At 43.8% G+C, this 21,964-nt stretch overlaps 1 protein-coding gene across 3 annotated transcripts in view; it reads left to right on the top strand.

Annotated features, from left to right (window-relative positions):
• LOC124001498 (unconventional myosin-VI-like) overlaps positions 1-21,964 on the top strand; it is a 111,471-nt gene that overhangs the window by 48,120 nt on the left and 41,387 nt on the right. For all 3 annotated transcript variants that reach the window (XM_046308317.1, XM_046308316.1, XM_046308318.1), the window contains exons 11-18: positions 285-465; positions 2,496-2,640; positions 10,300-10,457; positions 10,709-10,800; positions 11,849-11,921; positions 17,491-17,618; positions 18,452-18,547; positions 18,945-19,115. In XM_046308317.1, the coding sequence (XP_046164273.1) occupies positions 285-465; positions 2,496-2,640; positions 10,300-10,457; positions 10,709-10,800; positions 11,849-11,921; positions 17,491-17,618; positions 18,452-18,547; positions 18,945-19,115 (1,044 nt within the window). The remainder of the gene's footprint in view (positions 1-284; positions 466-2,495; positions 2,641-10,299; positions 10,458-10,708; positions 10,801-11,848; positions 11,922-17,490; positions 17,619-18,451; positions 18,548-18,944; positions 19,116-21,964) is intronic.

Raw genomic sequence — 21,964 nt, 5'->3', positions numbered from 1 at the left:
GAAGTGAAGCCTACTGTATCACTGCAGACTTCTTCATACAGTAGGATAGTTTGCTGTGTGTGTGATGGCTCTCACACGACTAATGACAGCCTACAAGGGACCAGGAGTTTTCCCATAGTCAGGCCACATGATGCTGGAAAAACTCCTGACCTAAACTAGTACAGGGCCTGTATTCACAAATAGTGCTGATCTAGGATCAGGTCCCTAGCACACCTACTCTGAGACTCTTTGTGAATACGGGCCCAGGTGCAGTATCCTGACTCTCCAGTCTCACCTTCTTCCAGCATGTGAAGCTGGGTGCCCTGAAGGACCTTCTGCTGGACGACCAGGGAGACTTCAACAGGATGTGCGGGGCCATGAAGAAGATTGGCCTGGACGACACGGAGAAGCTGGACCTGTTCAGGGTGGTGGCCGGGGTGCTGCACCTGGGCAACGTCGACTTTGAGGAGACTGGGAGCACATCGGGTAAATCAAGTTACCTACACAACCTCTCTCTTAAGGAGTTTTCACACATAGCTCAGAGGTATAGTTTGATTCAGTTTGGTTATTTATTACATAAAGGTATGTGAGCATGACCCTGGTGGTGAGGCTGACTCAGGTCTTCCTGGTCCAAACCCAGCAGGTCAGCACAGTAGGCTAGTGTCGGACTGGACTGGTTCATCAGGATGCAGCCGGTTGGTTTCACATTGCCAAATGTCAAATAAACTAAAACACCTCAACAAAACCACGTGTCCATGCTAGTAATTTGTTTATTGGCCAAAAATGCATCTATGAAAAAATGTAATCCATCTATGACTGTCAAGAAGAATCACTTGTGTGTCCCGAACATCGTATTACTTTCGCTTTGGTCTTCCAACAACATGCGATGTGAATAGGTTATATTCAGCAGCCTATATCCCTGCTCATAAATGTGCTGCTATACTCAGAATGTTTCAGCCATATCAAGGTATGATGTTGTGTGTATTTCATCAAATGCTCACAGTCAAACAACCAATAATAGTGCATATGTTTTTTTCCCTTGTGTTTTTTACGAAACTCATTTTCACCTGCAACGAACCCCGGTACGAGTTGAATCAAACTGAGACCACCCTTTTGAGCAAACCATGGTGCGTTGTTTATTGCTCTCCCGACTCTTAAAAGCCACGACAGCCGCTGTTTACTTCTGAAGATAACTTTAGCGCCGCCCAAAAACCCAATTAAAATTCGACACAAACCTTCAAATAGATATGTAATGACACATTATATAAACTCTTTATAGTGTTATAAATTAGGCATTTTAGAGGTGATAAGTTGGACAGATCGGATGAAAAAGGCCGTTTCCCCACACGGCTAATCTCCCCTTTTCATTATCACGCAGTAGGTTTTGCTACCCAACCCGCCATTTTTAAAAACTTGACCGAGCTCATTTCCTTCTTCAATCATGCAGAGATGGGCAGCATGAAGGTCTCCTCATTGATTTTGCTGGAAAGGGGAGAAATTGTGCTTTACAATGGTATTCATATTACAGTTGACCTGGAAGTATTTTTGGGGTGCTAAAATAAGGTCAATTGTACATTACAGCGCGATGTACAAAAGTGCGTTAGCTAGCTATAGTCTCCTTTCCCCTAGTCCCCTCTCCTCTACTCTCCTCTCCTCTAGTCCCCCCTCCTTTTCTTTCCTCCCCTCTACTCTAGTCTCCCTGACTCTAGTCTCCTCTCCTCCTCTCGCCTCGTCTCCAATAGTATCCTCGACTCTCGTACCCTCTCCTCTAGTCTCCTCTACACTAGTCTCCTCACCTCTTCTTTCTGCTCCTCTAGTCTCTTCTCTTCTTCTCTCCTGTAGTCTCCTCTTCTCTCCTGTAGTCTCCTCTATTCTCCTGTAGTCTCCTCAGCACTACTCTAGTCCCCTCTACTCTAGTCGCCTCTAGTGTCCTCTTCTTTCCTCTCGTCTACACTACTCTCCTCTTGTCTCCTCTCCTCCCCACCCCTTGCTGACACATTCTTCTCTGTCAGGTCTCACTGTCCCACTTTGGAAGTAGACCCATTGAAAAGAACATGCTCAACTGAAACCACTCTCCTATAATGTAACTGACCCAGAAGTGCTGAAATGCATCTGACAGATAGGAAAAGTCATGATTCAAGCTGAAGATGGATGATGTAATAGAGTACTGCCTGGAGAGCAGATATTACCTGGAACATCGCACGGTGCTCTCGCTCCTCTGAAATGGATACATCTGCCCATTTCCCTCCATCACACCCTCTTCCTGTCTTTGCAGGACATTATCTAGGCCGACTTCACTGCCTGCAATGAAGCCATTACTTCTGCAGAATGTGTGGCGTGTGTTCACCGTGAGATGCTGTATTCAAGCACTAGGCAGCAGAAAGAAAGAAGTAGAATCCATCCAAAATCCAATTGATGTGGCATGATGGAAGTCGCCCGCTTCTTTGTGTGCGCACCAATCATTTGTGTGTGTGTGTGTGGTGCGTATGCGTGTCTACTTGTGTGTGTGTTTCTAGGCGGCTGCATCCTGATGAACCAGTCCAGTCCGACACTAGCCTACTGTGCTGACCTGCTGGGTTTGGACCAGGAAGACCTGAGAGTCAGCCTCACCACCAGGGTCATGCTCACAACAGCAGGGGGCGCCAAAGGAACAGTTATCAAGTAAGAATACCTCTAAATTTGATGAGTATATTTTATTGGTTTCTCGCAGTCATAGACTGAATTGTACACCAATTTACAATCAAAGACCATAAAATAGTAAAATCCTAATTGATTGTAAATCCACTACTGCTGCACTTAACATCCTGCCCTTATCTACTAGTTTAGGCCAGGGTCAACGTTGTGGTGTGGTGAAGAAGATTAGCGCTGAATTCCAATTTCATACCCTTCTCCCCCACGGGTACACTTTTCACTCCCCTCAAGGGTTTCAAAGTGTTGGGGGAATGGGCCAGAGGGAGTTTCAACTGTTTCAGAATTCAGTGCAGGGCTCTGGTATATGGAGCTGAGAGAATTTAAAAAAAAAAGATTACACTTTTTGTTGGCCAGCCATGAAAATACCGTATTCCCATACAGTGACTGTGGCGTAATGCTCTGTCTTGATGCTACGTATGTTGACGTCTCCCCATTACGATGGACCCAGTCAGTAGACAGGCTAAAGATGGGCTAATCGTATAGGCTACATCTATACTGTTTACAGTAATAGTCCTGTTGGCTCTTAAACCCATTTGGGCCATGTTTAGCAGCCCTTATTTATATAGATGGATTGCATAAGAGGGGAAGGCTTAAAACTGAACTAAGACTGGTACATTGTGGATCTAGTCTTGAGTATGCCATAAAGCTGTTTATGTGACGTAACCCATACACACAATTCAACTCTCCATTCAAGTTCATGTGGAAGGAGCACTCAATTTTTTCAATATCCTTACTCAATATTCATTTCTGGCCATTCACAAATGACTATTTGTTTGTATTTGTATGCACTCAGGGCTCAACTAACAAATTGAAAATCTAAGCCCTGGCGGTAGCGTTATAGGTAAGGGGGGGTTTCAAATATTTTTGCTAATTTCACAACCAGAATTATGGGCGCGGTAACTGACGCGAAAAGGGCTGTCTTGATGAATAAACAAGTTGAAGGTGTGTCGGGGCTTGACCCCTCACTGGCCAATTAGAACGTGCTCCATGGCTAAATACAATACGTTCGGAAAGTATTCAGACCCCATGACTTTTTCCACATTGTGTTACTTTAAAGCCTTATTCTAAAACGTATTAAGTAAAACATTATCCTCATCAATCTACACACAATAACCCATAATGACAAAGCGAAAACAGGTTTAGAGAAATGTTTGCAAATTCATTAAACATAATCAAAAAAATACCGTATTTACGTATCTAAGTATTTAGACCCTTTGCTATGAGACTCAAAATTGAGCTCAGGTGCATCCTGTTGCCGTTGCTCAGCCTTGAGATGTTGCTACAACTTGATTGGAGTCCACCTGTGGTCAATTCAATTGATTTGGACATGATTTGGAAAGGCACACACCTGTCTATATAAGGTCCCACAGTTGACAGTGCATGTTAGAGCAAAAAACAAGCCATGAGGTCGAAGGAATTGTCCATAGAGCTCTGAGGCAGGATTGTGTCGAAGGTCCAAGAACACAGTTGCTTCCATCATTCTTAAATGGAAGAAGTTTGGAACCATCAAGACTCTTCTTAGAGCTGGCCACCCGGCCAATCTGAGCAATCAGGGGAGAAGACCCTTGGTATGGGAGGGGACCAAGAATCCGTTGGTCACTCTGACAGAGAGCTCCAGAGTTTCTATCTATGGAAATGGGAGAACTTTCCAGAAGGACCATTTTATTTTGTATTTATTTTATTTAACCTTTATTTAACTAGGCAAGTCAGTTAAGAACAAATTCTTATTTACAATGACAGCCTACCAAATGGCAAAGGCCTCCTGCGGGGACGGGGGCTGTGATTTAAAAATAAAACAATTTAATAAAAATAGGACAGAACACACATCACGGCAAGAAACAGCACAACACTACATAGAGACCTAAGACAACGACATAGCATGGCAGCAACACATGAAAATACAGCATGGGATCAACACAACATGACAACAACATGGTAGCAACACATGAAAACACAGCATGGGATCAACACAACATGACAACAACATGGTAGCAACACATGAAAACACAGCATGGGATCAACACAACATGACAACATGGTAGCAACACATGAAAATATAGCATGGGATCAACACAACATGACAACAACATGGTAGCAACACATGAAAATATAGCATGGGATCAACACAACAACAACATGAAAATGCAGCATGGGATCAACACAACATGACAACAACATGGTAGCAACACATGAAAATATAGCATGGGATCAACACAACATGACAACAACATGGTAGCAACACATGAAAATATAGCATGGGATCAACACAACATGACAACAACATGGTAGCAACACATGAAAATACAGCATGGGATCAACACAACATGACAACAACATGGTAGCAACACATGAAAATATAGCATGGCAGCAACACATGAAAATACAGCATGGGATCAACACAACATGACAACAACATGGTAGCAACACATGAAAACACAGCATGGGATCAACACAACATGACAACAACATGGTAGCAACACATGGTGGCAGCACAAAACATGGCACAAACATTATTGGGTACAGACAACAGCACAAGGGGCAAGAAGGTAGAGACAACAATACATCATGCAAAGCAGTCACAGCTGTCAGTGAGAGTGTCCATGACTGAGTCCTGAGTCTTTGAATGAAGAGATTGAGATAAAACTGTTCAGTTTGAGTGATTGTTGCAGCTCGGGGATGTGTGTGCTTTGGGGACCTTTAACCCAATGTGACTGGCAGAACGGATGTTGAATGTGGAGGATGAGGGCTGCAGTAGATATCTCAGATAGGGGAGAGTGAAGCCTAAGAGGGTTTTATAAGTAAGCATCAGCCAGTAGGTCTTGCGACGGGTTTACGGGGATGGCCAGTTTAAGGAGGAGTATAGAGTGCAGTGATGTGTCATATTAGGAACATTGGTGGCAAATCTGATGTCCGAATGGTAAAGAACATCTAGCTGCTCGAGAGCAACCTTATCTGCCGATCTATAAATTACATATCCGTAATCTAGCATTGGTAGGATGGTCATCTGAATCCGTGTTAGTTTTGCAGCTGGGATGAAAGAGGAGCAATTACGATAGAGGAAACCAAGTCTAGATGTAACTTTAGCCTGCAGCTTTGATATGTGTTGAGAGAAGGACAGTCTACCGTCTAGCCATACTCCCAAGGGCTTGTTTGAGGTGACAACCTCAAGCTTTAAACCCTCAGAGGTAGTAATCACACCTGTGGGAAGAGGGGCATTCTTCTTACCAAACCATATGACCTTTGTTTTGGAGGTGTTCAGAACACGGTTAAGGGTAGAGAAAGCTTGTTGGACACTAAGAAAGCTTTGTTGTAGAGCATTTAACACAAAATCCGGGGAGGGGCCAGCTGAGTATAAGACTGTATCATCTGCATATAAATGAATGGGAGAGATTCCTACTCCCTGAGCTATGTTGTTGATGTAAATTGAGAAGAGCATGGGGCCTAGGTTTGAGCCTTTGGGTACTCCCTTGGTGACAGGCAGTGGCTGAGACAGCAGATGTTCTGACTTTATACACTGCACTCTTTGAGAGAGGTAGTTAGCAAACCAGGCCAAAGTCCCCTCAGAGATACCAATACTCCTTAACCGGCCCACAAGAATGGAATGGTCTACCGTATCAAAAGCTTTGACCAGGTCAACAAAAATAGCAGCACGACATTGCTTATAATCAAAGGCAATGATGACATTGAGGACTGTTAAGGTTGCAGTGACACATCATAACCTGAGCAGAAACCAGATAGAATACTATAGACATGAAGAAAGCCAGTCAGTTGATTATTGACAAGTTTTTCCAACACTTTTTATAAACAGTGTAAAATAGAAATAGGCCTAGAACAGTTAGGATCAGCTTGATCTCCCACTTTTAAATAAAGTACACACCGTGGCTGCCTTCCAAGCAATGGGAACCTCCCCAGAAAGGAGAGACCGGTTAAAAAGGTCAGAGATAGGCTTGGTGATGATAGGGGCAGCAGCCTTAAATAAGAAAGGGTCTAAACCATCTGACCCAGATGTTTTTTTGGGGGGTCCTTTAGCACCTCAGACACAGTGACTGCCTGCAGGGAGAAACTTTGTAGCGGGGCAGGGGGAAAAGTGGGAGGAGCATCACGGCTAGTCGCATTTGAAGGGGAGGGAGATGAGGAAATGTTGGATGGGCAAGGACGCATGGCTGAGTCAAATAGGAATCCTGACTTAATGAAGTCGTGATTTAAAAAGCTCAGCCATGTATTTCTTGTCAAAAACAACCACATCAACATTAAGGGACATGGGCAGCTGTGAGGAGGAGGGTTTATTCTCCAGGTCTTTAACCGTTTTCCAGAACTTCTTGGGGTTAGACCCAGTGAGTGAGAACTGCTCCTTAAAGTAACTAACTTTGGCCTTCTGGATATAGCCTGAGTGCACTTATTTATAATTTGCCTGAGCGAGAGCCAGTCAGTCTATGTATGCGTGTGCCGAGCCTTTCACCAAATGCAATTCTTGAGGTGGAGTAACTCTGCAAGATCACGGTCGACCCAGGGGCTGAACCTGTTTTTAATTCTAATTTTCTTTATGGGGTGTGATTGTTAACAATATCACTGAAAATATCAAAAAAGAAGGTCCAAGCGTCTTCAACAGAGGGGATCAAGTTGATTCTATACCATTGTACAGAGGCCAGTTCATGAAGGAATGCTTGCTTATTAAAGTTTTTTAGCAAGCGTCTACTGTATGACAAATCAGAACAGGTCGTTTCACTGAACAGCCATTATGAACACAGGCTGTAAAACAGTGATCACTAATTTCGTTACAGAAAACACCAGACTGATACCTATCAGGATTATTTGTGAGGATAACATTGAGGAGAGTAGCATTTTCTTGGTGTATGGAGTCATACCTTGAGGGATTGGAAATAATCTGAGAAAGATTTAGGGAGTCTCATTGCTTTAGGACTTGGTCAGGTGGTTTAACCGTTTCTGCAGCACTCTACCAATCAGGCCTTTATGGTAGAGTGGCCAGACGGAAACCACTCCTCAGTAAAAGGCACATGACAGCCCACTTGGAGTTTGCTAAAAGGCACATAAAGACTCTCAGACCATGAGAAACAAGATCCTCTGGTCTGATGAAACCAAGATTAAACTCTTTGGAAACCTGGCACCATCCCTACTGTGAAGCATGGTGGTGGCAGCATCATGCTGTGAGGATGTTTTTCAGCGGCAGGTACTGGGAAACTAGTAAGGATCGAGGGAAAGATGAATGGATCAGAGTACAGAGAGATCCTTGATGAAAGCCTGCTCCAGAGGGCTCAGGACTTCAGATTGGGGCGAAGGTTCGCCTTCCGACAGGGCAACAACCCTAAGCACACAACCAAGAGAACGCAGGAGTGGCTTCGGGAAACAAGTCTCTCAATGTCCTTGAGTGTCCCAGCCAAAGGCTGGACTTGAACCGGATCTAACATGTCTGGAGAGAACTGAAAATAGCTTTGCAGTGATGCTCCCCCATCCAAAGTGACTGAGCTTGAGAGGATCTGCATAGAAGAATGGGAGAAACTCCCCAAATACAGGTGTGCCAGGCTTTTAGTGTCAAGCCCAATAAGACTCGATGCTGTAATCGCTGCCAAAAAGGTGATCCAACAAAGTACTGAGTAAAAGGTCTGAAGACTTACGTAAATGTGATATTTCCGGGGGGGTTTTAACATAAATTTGCAGCATAAAAAAACTGCTTTTGCTCTGCCATTATGGGGTATTGTGTGTAGATTGATTAGGGGGGGGGAAAGTATTTATTCAATTTTAGAGTAAGGCTGTAACATAACGAAATGTGGAAAAAGTCAAGAGGTCTGAACTTTCCGACTGCACTGTACAGTCTGGTTACTTCAAGTTGTGTATTTACTGTATTTTATGTATTGCGTTGTCATCATCTCAAATTCGAATGTTAGTTCGTTAGAGCCTATTTTGTTAAATAGCCTACAGAAACCAAATAAAAAATGTAGGTCTATCCCATATTTGCTAAATATGCTGAATATGTTATAATTACTTTTGAACAGTAATTGCATGGCTTCAATATGGAAATATATTGTTAAAATGGCATGCACACTGATATATAGGCCTACTGTAAAATGTGTTATGTCTGAGCTATGGACAGGCCAAACATTTTCAATAAGCAAAATTAAATTCACAATTGATAAGACCTAAAAAGACAGTGAATAATTCTAATAAAACGAAACAACTTGTTTTAAATAGGCTGTCTAAATAGTTACAGGCACCATAATTACTCCTTGTACGCATATAATATTAGGCGTAGACTATGTAGGATTTTACACACATTCAAACTTTTTTTATAGGAGCTGGAAAAAGAGCCAATATATAGAGACGGAGAACGTCTACTCATCGTTACTGCTTCCAGATAGACAGGTAAATTGACGAAGCCGGCGTAAGGGCTGGGAAAATGACAGTTTTTACACAATGAAATTGCAAACTAACGCGCATTTGACATTTGTGCCTCCTTAACGGCAGCCGAGAATAGAGTCTACAGTGTTCCTAGACAGATATTTCAAAGCAGAGGTCCTAGGAGGAAACAGCCCAGTGGTGCTCTATTGATACCATCCAAGAGTAACAGGGCTGGATTCATATTTCAACAGGTCCAGATGCAGCCTGGCCCCAGTCTTTTCTCACCATGAATAATGCAGCTGTATCTGAGGGGGGAGGGGAGGTAGCCTGGAGCCTTGAAAGCAGGTGGATTTTCAATGTTTTATTTCAACTTTATTTAACTAGGCAAGTCAGTTAAGAACAAATTCTTTACAATGACGGCCTACTGGGAAACAGTGGGATTACTGCCTTGTTCAGGGGCAGAACAACAGATTTTTACCTTGTCAGCGCTGGGATTCGATCCTTTCGTTTACTGGCCCAACGCTTTAACCACTAGGCTACCTGCCACCCCGGAAAGGGGGCTGGGCCATGTCATTTGGGCCCCAGACACTTCGCCGTTTCCTGGGGAGGTTGAGAATCGGGGGGAGGGGGGGTGTGAGTGGAGTGGCTGGTGTCTTTGGATCTGAAATGGAGTGGCTAAGGTCTATATGGAGAACCATTTTAAGGAGGCTGATCGTGAATAGATTATAGATGAGGATATGTTGAGGACTGGGGTGGGAAGTAAGCAGAAATGGTATCTGGGCCTGACTTCAACAGGTCAAAGGTTTGCTCTGAACCTGCTGCTAAAGCTCTAAGCCTGTTCAGGAGAGAAAAAACAGCAGGATACATTTTGAATAGTTTTCCAGTCCACCTTGTTAGATACCAGCCACGAGACTGGGTGCAGGATGGGGAGCACTACACCATAGCTGAACTTGTTCAGTTCAGAAGAACTATTCAACCACTTTGAATAATTGAAGCCAAGTGGTGTTGTAGAGTGCTATGGTAATGAGAGTGAGCCAAGGTTCAGGGAGTACAGTCACTTCTAATAGCGTCTCTTTTGACCTCCAGACCTCATTGTCTTAGAAAATAGCACACTTATACCATCCTGTAAATACTAATTAAGAAACAACTCCAACTTTCTTTGCACATTAACCTGGTGTGAGAAATGGCTGCATTGATTAAAACTGTGTATTTCTACTAAGAAGTAGCCTTGTCACAGTTTTGGCTTCTCAGTGCCCCGCTGTCTTTTCCCTCCAGGGTGCCTCTGAAGGTGGAACAGGCAAACAATGCCCGGGACGCCCTGGCCAAGGCCGTGTACAGCTGCCTCTTCGATCACGTGGTCAGGAGGGTCAACCAGTGCTTCCCCTTCAACACCTCCTCCAACTTCATTGGGGTGCTGGATATTGCTGGCTTTGGTAAGTATGTCGTTCTAGAGCAGTGAGTTTCTCAGTTTTTATCCCCTCTGTCTGTCTTTTCTGTCTATCTGAACATTAATTTATCTGGTAGGCTTTTGTTTCCTGCATGGCCTCACATAAACTATCTTTCTAAAAACATTACTACCTGACTTAATTGGATATATACAGTACCAGTAACTGCCTGAAGAAGAGCATTCTTCATTCCAACACTGGACGTGGAAGATCATTTCCACTTTCATGTTCCCCCCCAGAGTATTTTGAGCACAACAGCTTTGAGCAGTTCTGCATCAACTACTGCAATGAGAAGCTGCAGCAGTTCTTCAACGAGCGCATACTTAAAGAGGTGAGTGATTGATGGAGACTTGTGGGGGGCGCGGACGTGGGTTGCTAGGGTTCTTTAAGCTCTGGACTCCCACTGAAGACCCAGGAGGATGCGATCTCTCCACAGACACACACAGCCTGTGCGATCTCTCCACAGACACACACAGCTTGTGCGATCTCTCCACAGACACACACAGCCTGTGCGGTCTCTCCACAGACACACACAGCCTGTGCGGTCTCTCCACAGACACACACAGCCTGTGCGATCTCTCCACAGACACACACAGCCTGTGCGATCTCTCCACAGACACACACAGCCTGTGCGATCTCTCCACAGACACACACAGCCTGTGCGATCTCTCCACAGACACACACAGCCTGTGCGATCTCTCCACAGACACACACAGCCTGTGCGATCTCTCCACAGACACACACAGCCTGTGCGGTTTCTCCACAGACACACACAGCCTGTGCGGTCTCTCCACAGACACACACAGCCTGTGCGGTCTCTCCACAGACACACACAGCCTGTGCGATCTCTCCACAGACACACACAGCCTGTGCGATCTCTCCACAGACACACACAGCCTGTGCGATCTCTCCATAGAAGAGTCGCTCTACACGTTACATTCATTATAATGGTAATGTTTCTGTCTGTGGAGATGAGTGTTTCTCTTTTCTACTGGGGAATCCTGTTTTATTCATTGATTTGCAAAGGTCTCCAATTAACAATTGATAATTTTAAGGAATTTTCACAACATTTGAACTAGATAAACAGAGATTTGTGTCCGTTGGCCTAAAATAATCCAGATATATAAAGAAATAAAAAGCTATTTTCAGTACTTGGTTCAGTAAGTCATGAGTGTTGCTAGATCTACACTAAATCAAATTTTACTTGTCACATGCGCCGAATACAACCGGTGTAGATCTTACAGTGAAATGTTTACTTACAAGCCCTTAACCAACAATACACTCTCCCTATTACGAGGATGAAAAAAGATCTGAGCCAGCATCAGTGGTTAGGAGAAACATCTTCCTACTTCAGTGTTGGCTTGCCACTCTTTCTGCAGGAGCAAGAGCTGTATCAGAAGGAGGGACTGGGAGTCAGTGAAGTTCATTATGTCGACAACCAGGACTGTATAGGTGGGTGCCACTGCCAAACCATTTTCACCTTACTCCAATAGAGACATTGTTTTGTTTACAAGCAGACGTCACGTTTGAGTGATGCACACTCATTCTTGCGTCAAAAAACCATGTAGCAGAATAGCAATATGCAGATGTCGGGATGGGACCTTGACAAACTTAAGTGAGTGAAGACCATGAAACGCAAGACGGATGACTATAGCTATGATCAGCAGGTATATTATTCTTCTGGTATATAGCTCTATTTGGGATATTTTGCCTTGCCTTGCTGGCTTGGTATTTGTATGTGTTATTGATCCCTATTATCTGTTGCCACGGTAGCAGCTACTCTTCCTGCGGTCCAGCAGAATTACGACTGTTATATATTTCACAAGATTTAATTTTGGATCACATTTCAGAACAGATTTTCACATTTCATGACAGAGTTAATTTCAGACTACATTTCACAACACATTGAGGTAGTTTGCTAGGTATTCCCTCCTCCGAAGACATCTGCAATGTTATAGGCGATAAACATCTGATTAAAGTGTTTGTTAACTAGAACTGCATTTGAAGTTGGATGTTGTTGTATTGACTCCATAAACACGCCCCTTTCTGGGTCAGAACTGCGCTCACGACTTCTCATGACACAGCTGGCAGGGAAATGGGTCTATGTATTATTACACAGATCTTGTTGTGTATTTATTCTGCAGTAAACTGTGAAGCCCATTGAGATGTCTATGCTATTTTTCATTCTATGTTGGAGCTCTTACATAACCCCAAAATATTTATAATATTGCACTTACAGTATATCTACATAGATTCCAGGATATTTCCCAGAACCTGGTTCTCACACAATCTATCTCAACTCATCAGGGTGGGAAGTCTTAACTCCCCAAGAGCAGCTTCTAAACTATTTGTCTGTTTTAATATATGAGACAGCACACTGACAGCAAGTCTCTAGGTGATGCATACTGTACATGTACTGTAAGCTTCAGGGTCAAACATAATGTAAGGACTGGCTTTAGAAGGAGAGAGATGGGATCTGTTTCTGGACTGGTTATAGAAGGAAAGAGATGGGATCTGTTTCTGGACTGGCTATAGAAGGAAAGAGATGGGATCTGTTTCTGGACTGGCTATAGAAGGAAAGAGATGGGATCTGTTTCTGGACTGGCTATAGAAGGAAAGAGATGGGATCTGTTTCTGGACTGGTTATAGAAGGAAAGAGATGGGATCTGTTTCTGGACTGGTTATAGAAGGAAATAGATGGGATCTGTTTCTGGATAGAAGGAAAGAGATATGGGATCTGGGGGTTTCTGGACTGGTTATAGAAGGAAAGAGATGGCCTGGACTGGTTACAGAAGGAAAGAGAACCAAACAGAATGGGATCTGTTTATGGACTGGCTATAGAAGGAAAGAGATGGGATCTGTTTCTGGACTGGCTATAGAAGGAAAGAGATGGGATCTGTTTCTGGACTGGTTATAGAAGGAAAGATATATGGGATCTGGGTCTGGCTAGGGGTGGCCTCTAAGAACCAAACAGAAGGAGAGGCAAGGAGAGTTGTGGGTGTGCACGTTGTAGAGATTGGAGTGGAAATCTCCAGCAACAGGAGGAAATATAGAAACACGATTGACTTGAATCCCTGTATGTTTAACATGCTGGCCAAAGCGCCCGCGCATGTTGATTTTTTGTACCCCCACACGAGACACGATAAGGACACGTATGTTGAAATATCAGAACAAACTTGGAACCAAATATATGAATTTGAGGACAGGTCGAAAGCATTAAACATTTATGGCAATTTAGCTAGCTAGCTTGCTGTTGCTAGTTAATTTGTCCTGGGATGTAAACATTGGGTTGTTATTTTACCTGAAATGCCCAGGGTACTCTACTCCGTCCAATTAATCCACAGATAAAACAGTAAACCAAATGTGTTTCTCGTCATCTCACCTGCTTCAGGCTTCTTTTTCTTCTTTGGACTTTATATGGCGGTTGGCAACCAACTTTAAGGTGCATTACTACAACCAAATATAAGGTGCATTACTACAACCAAATATAAGGTGCATTACTACAACCAAATATAAGGTGCATTACTACAACCAAATATAAGGTGCATTACTACAACCAAATATAAGGTGCATTACTACAACCAACTTTACGGTGCATTACTACAACCAACTTTACGGTGCATTACTACAACCAAATATAAGGTGCATTACTACAACCAACTTTACGGTGCATTACTACAACCAAATATAAGGTGCATTACTACAACCAAATATAAGGTGCGTTACTACAACCAACTTTAAGGTGCATTACTACAACCAACTTTACGGTGCATTACTACAACCAAATATACGGTGCATTACTACAACCAAATATACGGTGCATTACTACAACCAAATATAAGGTGCATTACTACAACCAACTATAAGGTGCATTACTACAACCAACTATAAGGTGCATTACTACAACCTACTTTAAGGTGCATTACTACAACCAAATATAAGGTGCATTACTACAACCAACTATAAGGTGCATTACTACAACCAAATATAAGGTGCATTACTACAACCAAATATAAGGTGCATTACTACAACCAACTTTAAGGTGCATTACTACAACAAAATATAAGGTGCATTACTACAACCAAATATAAGGTGCATTACTACAACCGACTTTACGGTGCATTACTACAACCGACTTTACGGTGCATTACTACAACCGACTTTACGGTGCATTACTACAACCAACTTTACGGTGCATTACTACAACCGACTTTACGGTGCATTACTACAACCGACTTTACGGTGCATTACTACAACCGACTTTACGGTGCATTACTACAACCGACTTTACGGTGCATTACTACAACCGACTTTACGGTGCATTACTACAACCGACTTTGCGGTGCATTACTACAACCGACTTTACGGTGCATTACTACAACCGACTTTACGGTGCATTACTACAACCGACTTTACGGTGCATTACTACAACCGACTTTACGGTGCATTACTACAACCGACTTTACGGTGCATTACTACAACCGACTTTACGGTGCATTACTACAACCGACTTTACGGTGCATTACTACAACCGACTTTACGGTGCATTACTACAACCGACTTTACGGTGCATTACTACAACCGACTTTACGGTGCATTACTACAACCGACTTTACGGTGCATTACTACAACCGACTTTACGGTGCATTACTACAACCGACTTTACGGTGCATTACTACAACCGACTTTACGGTGCATTACTACAACCGACTTTACGGTGCATTACTACAACCGACTTTACGGTGCATTACTACAACCGACTTTACGGTGCATTACTACAACCGACTTTACGGTGCATTACTACAACCGACTTTACGGTGCATTACTACAACCGACTTTACGGTGCATTACTACAACCAACTGGAGTGTGGACGTCAGTTCATCTTACGTGGGTAATATGCTCCTAAAAACCAATGCGGTGATGGGAGAGGCGGGACTTGCAGCGTGTTGAGCGTCACAAATAGAAGCAAGTTCTATTTTAGCGCCTGGCCACGCAGACGCTCGTGAGCAGTGTGGGGGCAATGGCTGAGTAACATGTATGTGTAAATTTATTTTGCAACGCACGCGACGTGTCCGGTCTGGTCAGCATGTAATGTTGAAGGTTCATACAAGACATGAGATACAGACTGACAGAGAGACTGACAGATGTGCAGACTGACAGAGAAGTAGCCCTCCACAGAGCACTCGCACTTTCCAGAAACTGAGATTGGCTAAAACAGTTTGGGCTCATTCCCTACTGCTGTGGGCTTAACAATATAACTTATGCGGTGCTAGTGACTTGAGGGTACCACAACATGTGGCTCCTCATTAAACCATGAAGAATCCATAGCTGAGGACTCTGAATGGAACCTGTCAGTGTAATGAGTGACTGTCAGTGTTCTTTGAACCCCCTGAATTGGGGAGAGAGACTGAGAGACTCAGCCAAGCTGCCTGTGTTATCACAACCCACCTCCAGTGAATGGGATAAAACATCCCATTGGTGGCAAGGTGAACCATTTTAGATTTGTATATCAAACAGAGTTATGATTATTCAGCTGCCAGGTTAACTGGCAGCCATGAATAACATTTATATGATTTGCAAATGACCTGCTTGGATGTCCATTTAAATATATCATCAATCTCCACCCAATTTATGCACAGGTGCCTAATAATGCAAATGTATTGGTGTGCCTCTGTCAGATCCTATTCCAAACATCATGAACTGAATGAATAATTCACTGGGACGTATTATGATGAACATCTGGATAAACAAGGCATTGTGCCTCCAATTTCAACACCCGATGACTCAGGCCACACCGCACAGTGAAACCAGACATCTCAGACCACACCGCACAGTGAAACCAGACATCTCAGGCCACACCACACAGTGAAACCAGACATCTCAGGCCACACCACACAGTGAAACCAGACATCTCAGGCCACACCGCACAGTGAAACCAGACGGCTAAGACCACACAGTGAAACCAGACGGCTCAGGCCACACCGCACAGTAAAACCAGACATCTCAGACCACACCGCACAGTGAAACCAGACATCTCAGACCACACCGCACAGTGAAACTAGACATCTCAGACCACACCGCACAGTGAAACCAGACATCTCAGACCACACCGCACAGTGAAACCAGACATCTCAGAACACACCGCACAGTGAAACCAGACATCTCAGACCACACCGCACAGTGAAACCAGACATCTCAGACCACACCGCACAGTGAAACCAGACATCTCAGGCCACACCGCACAGTGAAACCAGACATCTCAGACCACAACGCACAGTGAAACCAGACATCTCAGACCACACCTCACAGTGAAACCAGACATCTCAGACCACACCGCACAGTGAAACCAGACATCTCAGGCCACACCGCACAGTGAAACCAGACTGCTAAGACCACACAGTGAAACCAGACATCTCAGACCACACCGCACAGTGAAACCAGACATCTCAGACCACACCGCACAGTGAAACCAGACATCTCAGACCACACCGCACAGTGAAACTAGACATCTCAGACCACACCGCACAGTGAAACCAGACATCTCAGACCACACCGCACAGTGAAACCAGACATCTCAGACCACACCGCACAGTGAAACCAGACGTCTCAGGCCACACCGCACAGTGAAACCAGACGTCTCAGGCCACACCGCACAGTGAAACCAGACATCTCAGGCCACACCGCACAGTGAAACCAGACATCTCAGACCACACCGCATAGTGAAAGACAGACACAAAAGTTGTCCAGGGAACATTGATTCACCGACCGCTCCTCTCTGGAATAGGATAGAATATAACTTTATTGTCCACACCGTGTAGACATTTTGCATATGGCTTCACACAGTGACATTGACAAACTTTTAAAAACGCTGATGGCATTACAACATTAGGAGCGCAGGACTTTTTACATTTAATTTCCCTCTTTAGGATCAATAAAGAACTTTCTTATCTCAATAATTGGACTTGAACTGAACATGCTGCTGACTGCATCCGTAATAATGCATCTTATTTATTCCCATAGACCTGGTGGAAGCCAAGCTGGTGGGCATCCTGGACATTCTGGATGAAGAGAACCGCCTACCACTGCCCAGCGACCAGCACTTTGCAGAGGCCATCCACAGCAAGCACAAAGATCACTTCAGACTGACGGTGAGAGCTTTGGGTAGAAGTTGCCTGCAGGCACGTATCTGGGATCAGTTTACCCATCCTGGATCCTAACTTGAACCGTTTATATTGAAAAATGCTAAACTGACCTTGGTTCAGCTTTTAGTCAACTGATACTGCCTTGTCTAACTAGATCTTCATGCCTAGGGGTCAGAATGGTATTATAATAGACGTTCTGCTACTTTTTCTATGTGAAACACGAGAACTATTGTGAACCAGCAGGCCCATTCCCTTAGGGAACTTTTGTTCCTTTTTCTATACATTTTTAGCAGGTGTAAAAATCCTGTTTGAAATGCTGCATTGGTATCAATTCAGACCAAAGGATTAGGTCGACTGGGTCGGCTGCAGATGTTTTTAGGTGATATTAATCATCCCTTTCATATTGAAAATAATATTCTCTCAGTTGTTTATGGTTGTATAATATTAATCATAATGCCATACCACCAGAGCTAGGTGAGTATCCTTTTATAAATAGTATCCACGCACAATGTAAAATCATACTGTTAGCGCTGGTCATGCAAATTGATGAGGGTCTTATAGACATGTACACACACACCAACACACCCACATACACACACATTCACACCAACACGTACACATGCACACACACACGTACACGCACACACAATGCACGTACACACACAAACCCACCAACACACATACAGACACACCAACACATACATACACACACACCAACACACATACACGCCAACACTAACCCACATACACACTTACACACATTCACACACACACCAACACAAATTCACACACATTATGTAAAGAGGGTATAATATATTATGTTGCTGCTGTCTCTTCAGGTTCCTAGGAAGTCCAAGCTGGCTGTCCACAGGAACGTCAGAGATGATGAAGGATTCATCGTCAGACACTTTGCCGGAGCAGTGTGCTACGAGACGGTAACCGTCACGCACGTCGGTGGTTACATGTCGATTTGCTCTTGGATGATTGGTTCATAACACTACGTCAACCTGTACTCCGTTATATCTCAAACGTGGTGTAACTATTAAAAGAAAAGACGTTTAAAAAAAAATGTTTTATAAATGTTTTCATTACAATATACAGCTGCTGCTGGTAATAGTCTTCTCAGCTTGTTAGCAGTAGCGCACATGGCAAAGTCTGTTAATGAAATGTTTTGTGTGTGTGTGTGTGTGTGTGTGTGTGTGTGTGTGTGTGTGTGTGTGTGTGTGTGTGTGTGTGTGTGTGTGTGTGTGTGTGTGTGTGTGTGTGTGTGTGTGTGTGTGTGTGTGTGTGTGTGTGTGTGTGTGTGTGTGTGTGTGTGTGTGTGTTTTGCAGACCCAGTTTGTAGAGAAGAATAATGATGCTCTCCATATGTCCTTGGAGAGCCTGGTGTGTGAGTCCAAGGATAAGTTTGTGAGGGAGCTTTTTGAGAACTCCAACAACAGCAAGGACTCCAAACAAAAGGCTGGCAAACTCAGCTTTATCAGTGTGGGCAATAAATTCAAGGTGAGGAAAGAGACTGTAGCAGCATTTGGTTCTGAGATGTCACTTTGATTTTAAAATGAATTCTTCTAGTTCAAGTTCATTTGTGTAAGTGTTTTTTCGGGTCGTCCAAGTCCAAACAGTGAAAATACATTTTCAGGATGGAAAAACTTTCAGTGTAAAATATTTTTTACGAATATAATCTTTGAGAACTAAAAATCACCAAAATAAAAGACAGTGAGGGAGAATTGAAAATTAATAAAAACAATGAATTTATCAGTATAGGTTTTATGTTTGAGCAAAAGAACACAGCATTAGCCAGAATAATTGAATCGCAGGAAATGTGCTTTAAAACTGCAACATTTTCTCTCAGCAGCATGGCAAAAGTTGTAGAACTTCAGGAAATGTGCTTTTAAACTGCAAGCATTTCTCTCAGCTCCAAGGAGAAATTGTAGATTTGCAGGAAATTTGCCAAGATAGGGGCCTCTAAAGTTGTCTCAAATTCAGACGGGCCCTGTCAGGCCCCAAGTGCCTTTTTGATCCAGAATAAGACCCTGGTGTTTAGTTTGTAGTCTAATCATTTTCCCTATTGCTTATTTCAGATGTTTTCTGACACAATGGTAGAGAAAACTGTGTACAATTTCCTACTTTGACCTTTGAACTTCTAACCTCTTTCCTCTCCCTGCCGTTCTCCTTGCCACTCTTCTTCCATCCCTCCTTTCCTGTAGGCCTCTTCCAGTCTCCCACCTCTTTTCCTGAGAAATCCTTCCTTTGTGGAAAAAGTTGGATAAAGTCAGCTAGAGAAAGGGTATGAAAAAGTCAGAAAGCAGCACAGGGCTAAAAGTAAGTCACAAAGAAGTATAGCATCAGCCAGGGACAGAAGGTAACTTGTCTCAAATCAAATGTTATTTGTTACATACACAAGGTTAGCAGATGTTAATGAGAGTGTAGAGAAATGCTTGTGCTTCTAGTTCCGACAATGCCGTAATAAACAACGAGTAATCTAACCTAACAATTTCACAACAACTACCTTATACACACAAGTGTAAAGGAATGAAGAATATGTACATAAAGATATATGAATGAGTGATGGTACAGAACTGCATAGGCAAGATGCAGTAGATGGTATCGAGTACAGTATATACATATGAGATGAGTAATGTAGGGTATGTAAACATATAAAAGTGGCATTGTTTAAAGTGGCTAGTGATACGTTTTTTACATCAATTTTTCCATTATTAAAGTAATATAATATATAATAATAATAATATAATAATAATTATAATAATATTATATAATATAATAGTGGTCCTTCTGTAGCTCAGTTGGTAGAGCATGGCGCTTGTAACGCCAGGGCAGTGGGTTCGATCCCCGGGACCACCCATACGTAGAATGTATGCACACATGACTGTAGAATGTATGCACACATGACTGTAAGTCGCTTTGGATAAAAGCGTCTGCTAAATGGCATATATTATTATTATTATTAAAGTGGCTGGAGTTGAGTCAGTAATGTTGGCAGCAGCCACTCAATGTTAGTGGTGGCTGTTTAACATTCTGATGGCCTTGAGATAGAAGCTGTTTTTCAGTCTCTCTGTCCCTGCTTTGATGCACCTGTACTGACCTCGCCTTCTGGATGATAGCGGGGTGAAACAGGCAGTGGCTCGGGTGGTTATTGTCCTTGATGATCTTTATGGCCTTCCTGTGACTTCGGATGGTGTAGGTGTCCTGGAGGGCAGGTAGTTTGCCCTCGGTGATGGGTTGTGCAGACCTCACTACCCTCTGGAGAGCCTTACGGTTGTGGGCGGAGCAGTTGCCATACCAGGCGGTGATACAGCCCGACAGGATGCGCTCGATTTCGCATCTGTAAAAGTTTGAGTGCTTTTGGTGACGAGCCAAATTTCTTCAGCCTCCTGAGGTTGAAGAGGCGCTGCTGCGCCTTCTTCACCAAGCTGTCTGTGGGTGGACCAATTCAGTTTATCCGTGATATGTACGCCGAGGAACTTAAAACTTACTACCCTCTTCACTACTGTCCCGTCGATGTGGATAGGGTGTGCTCCCACTGCTGTTTCCTAAAGTCTACGATCATCTCCTTTGTTTTGTTGACGTTGAGTGTGAGGTTATTTTCCTGACACCACACTCCGAGGGCCCTCACCTCCTCCCTGTAGGCCGTCTCCTTGTTGTTGGTAATCAAGCCTACCACTGTAGTGTCGTCTGCAAACTTGATGATTGAGTTGGAGGCGTGTATGGCCATGCAGTCGTGGGTGAACAGGGAGTACAGGAGAGGGCTCAGAACGCACCCTTGTGGGGCCCCCGTGTTGAGGATCAGCGGTGTGGAGATGTTGTTACCTACCCTCACCACCTGGGGGCGGCCCGTCAGGAAGTCCAGTACCCAGTTGCACAGGGCGGGGTCGAGACCCAGGGTCTCGAGCTTGATGACGAGTTTGGAGGGTTCTATTGTGTTAAATGCTGAGCTGTAGTCGATGAACAGCATTCTCACATAGGTATTCCTCTTGTCCAGATGGGTTAGGGCAGTGTGCAGTGTGGTTGCGATTGCGTCGCCTGGACCTATTTTGGCGGTAAGCAAATTGGAGTGGGTCTAGGGTGTCAGGTAGGGTGGAGGTGATATGGTCCTTGACTAGTCTCTCAAAGCACTTCATGATGACGGGAAGTGAGTGCTACAGGGCAGTAGTCGTTTAGCTCAGTTACCTTAGCTTTCTTGGGAACAGGAACAATGGTGGCCCTCTTGAAGCATGTAGGAACAGCAGACTGGGATAAGGATTCATTGAATATGTCCGTAAACACACCAGCCAGCTGGTCTGCGCAGGCTCCGACGACGCGGCTGGGGATGCCTTCTGGGCCTGCAACCTTGC

The sequence above is a fragment of the Oncorhynchus gorbuscha genome, linkage group LG17 (genome assembly GCF_021184085.1).
Source record: "Oncorhynchus gorbuscha isolate QuinsamMale2020 ecotype Even-year linkage group LG17, OgorEven_v1.0, whole genome shotgun sequence".
NCBI lineage: Eukaryota > Metazoa > Chordata > Actinopteri > Salmoniformes > Salmonidae > Oncorhynchus > Oncorhynchus gorbuscha.
The sequence above is the reverse complement of the archived record's forward strand: the minus strand, read 5'-3'. Positions and strand labels throughout refer to the sequence as shown.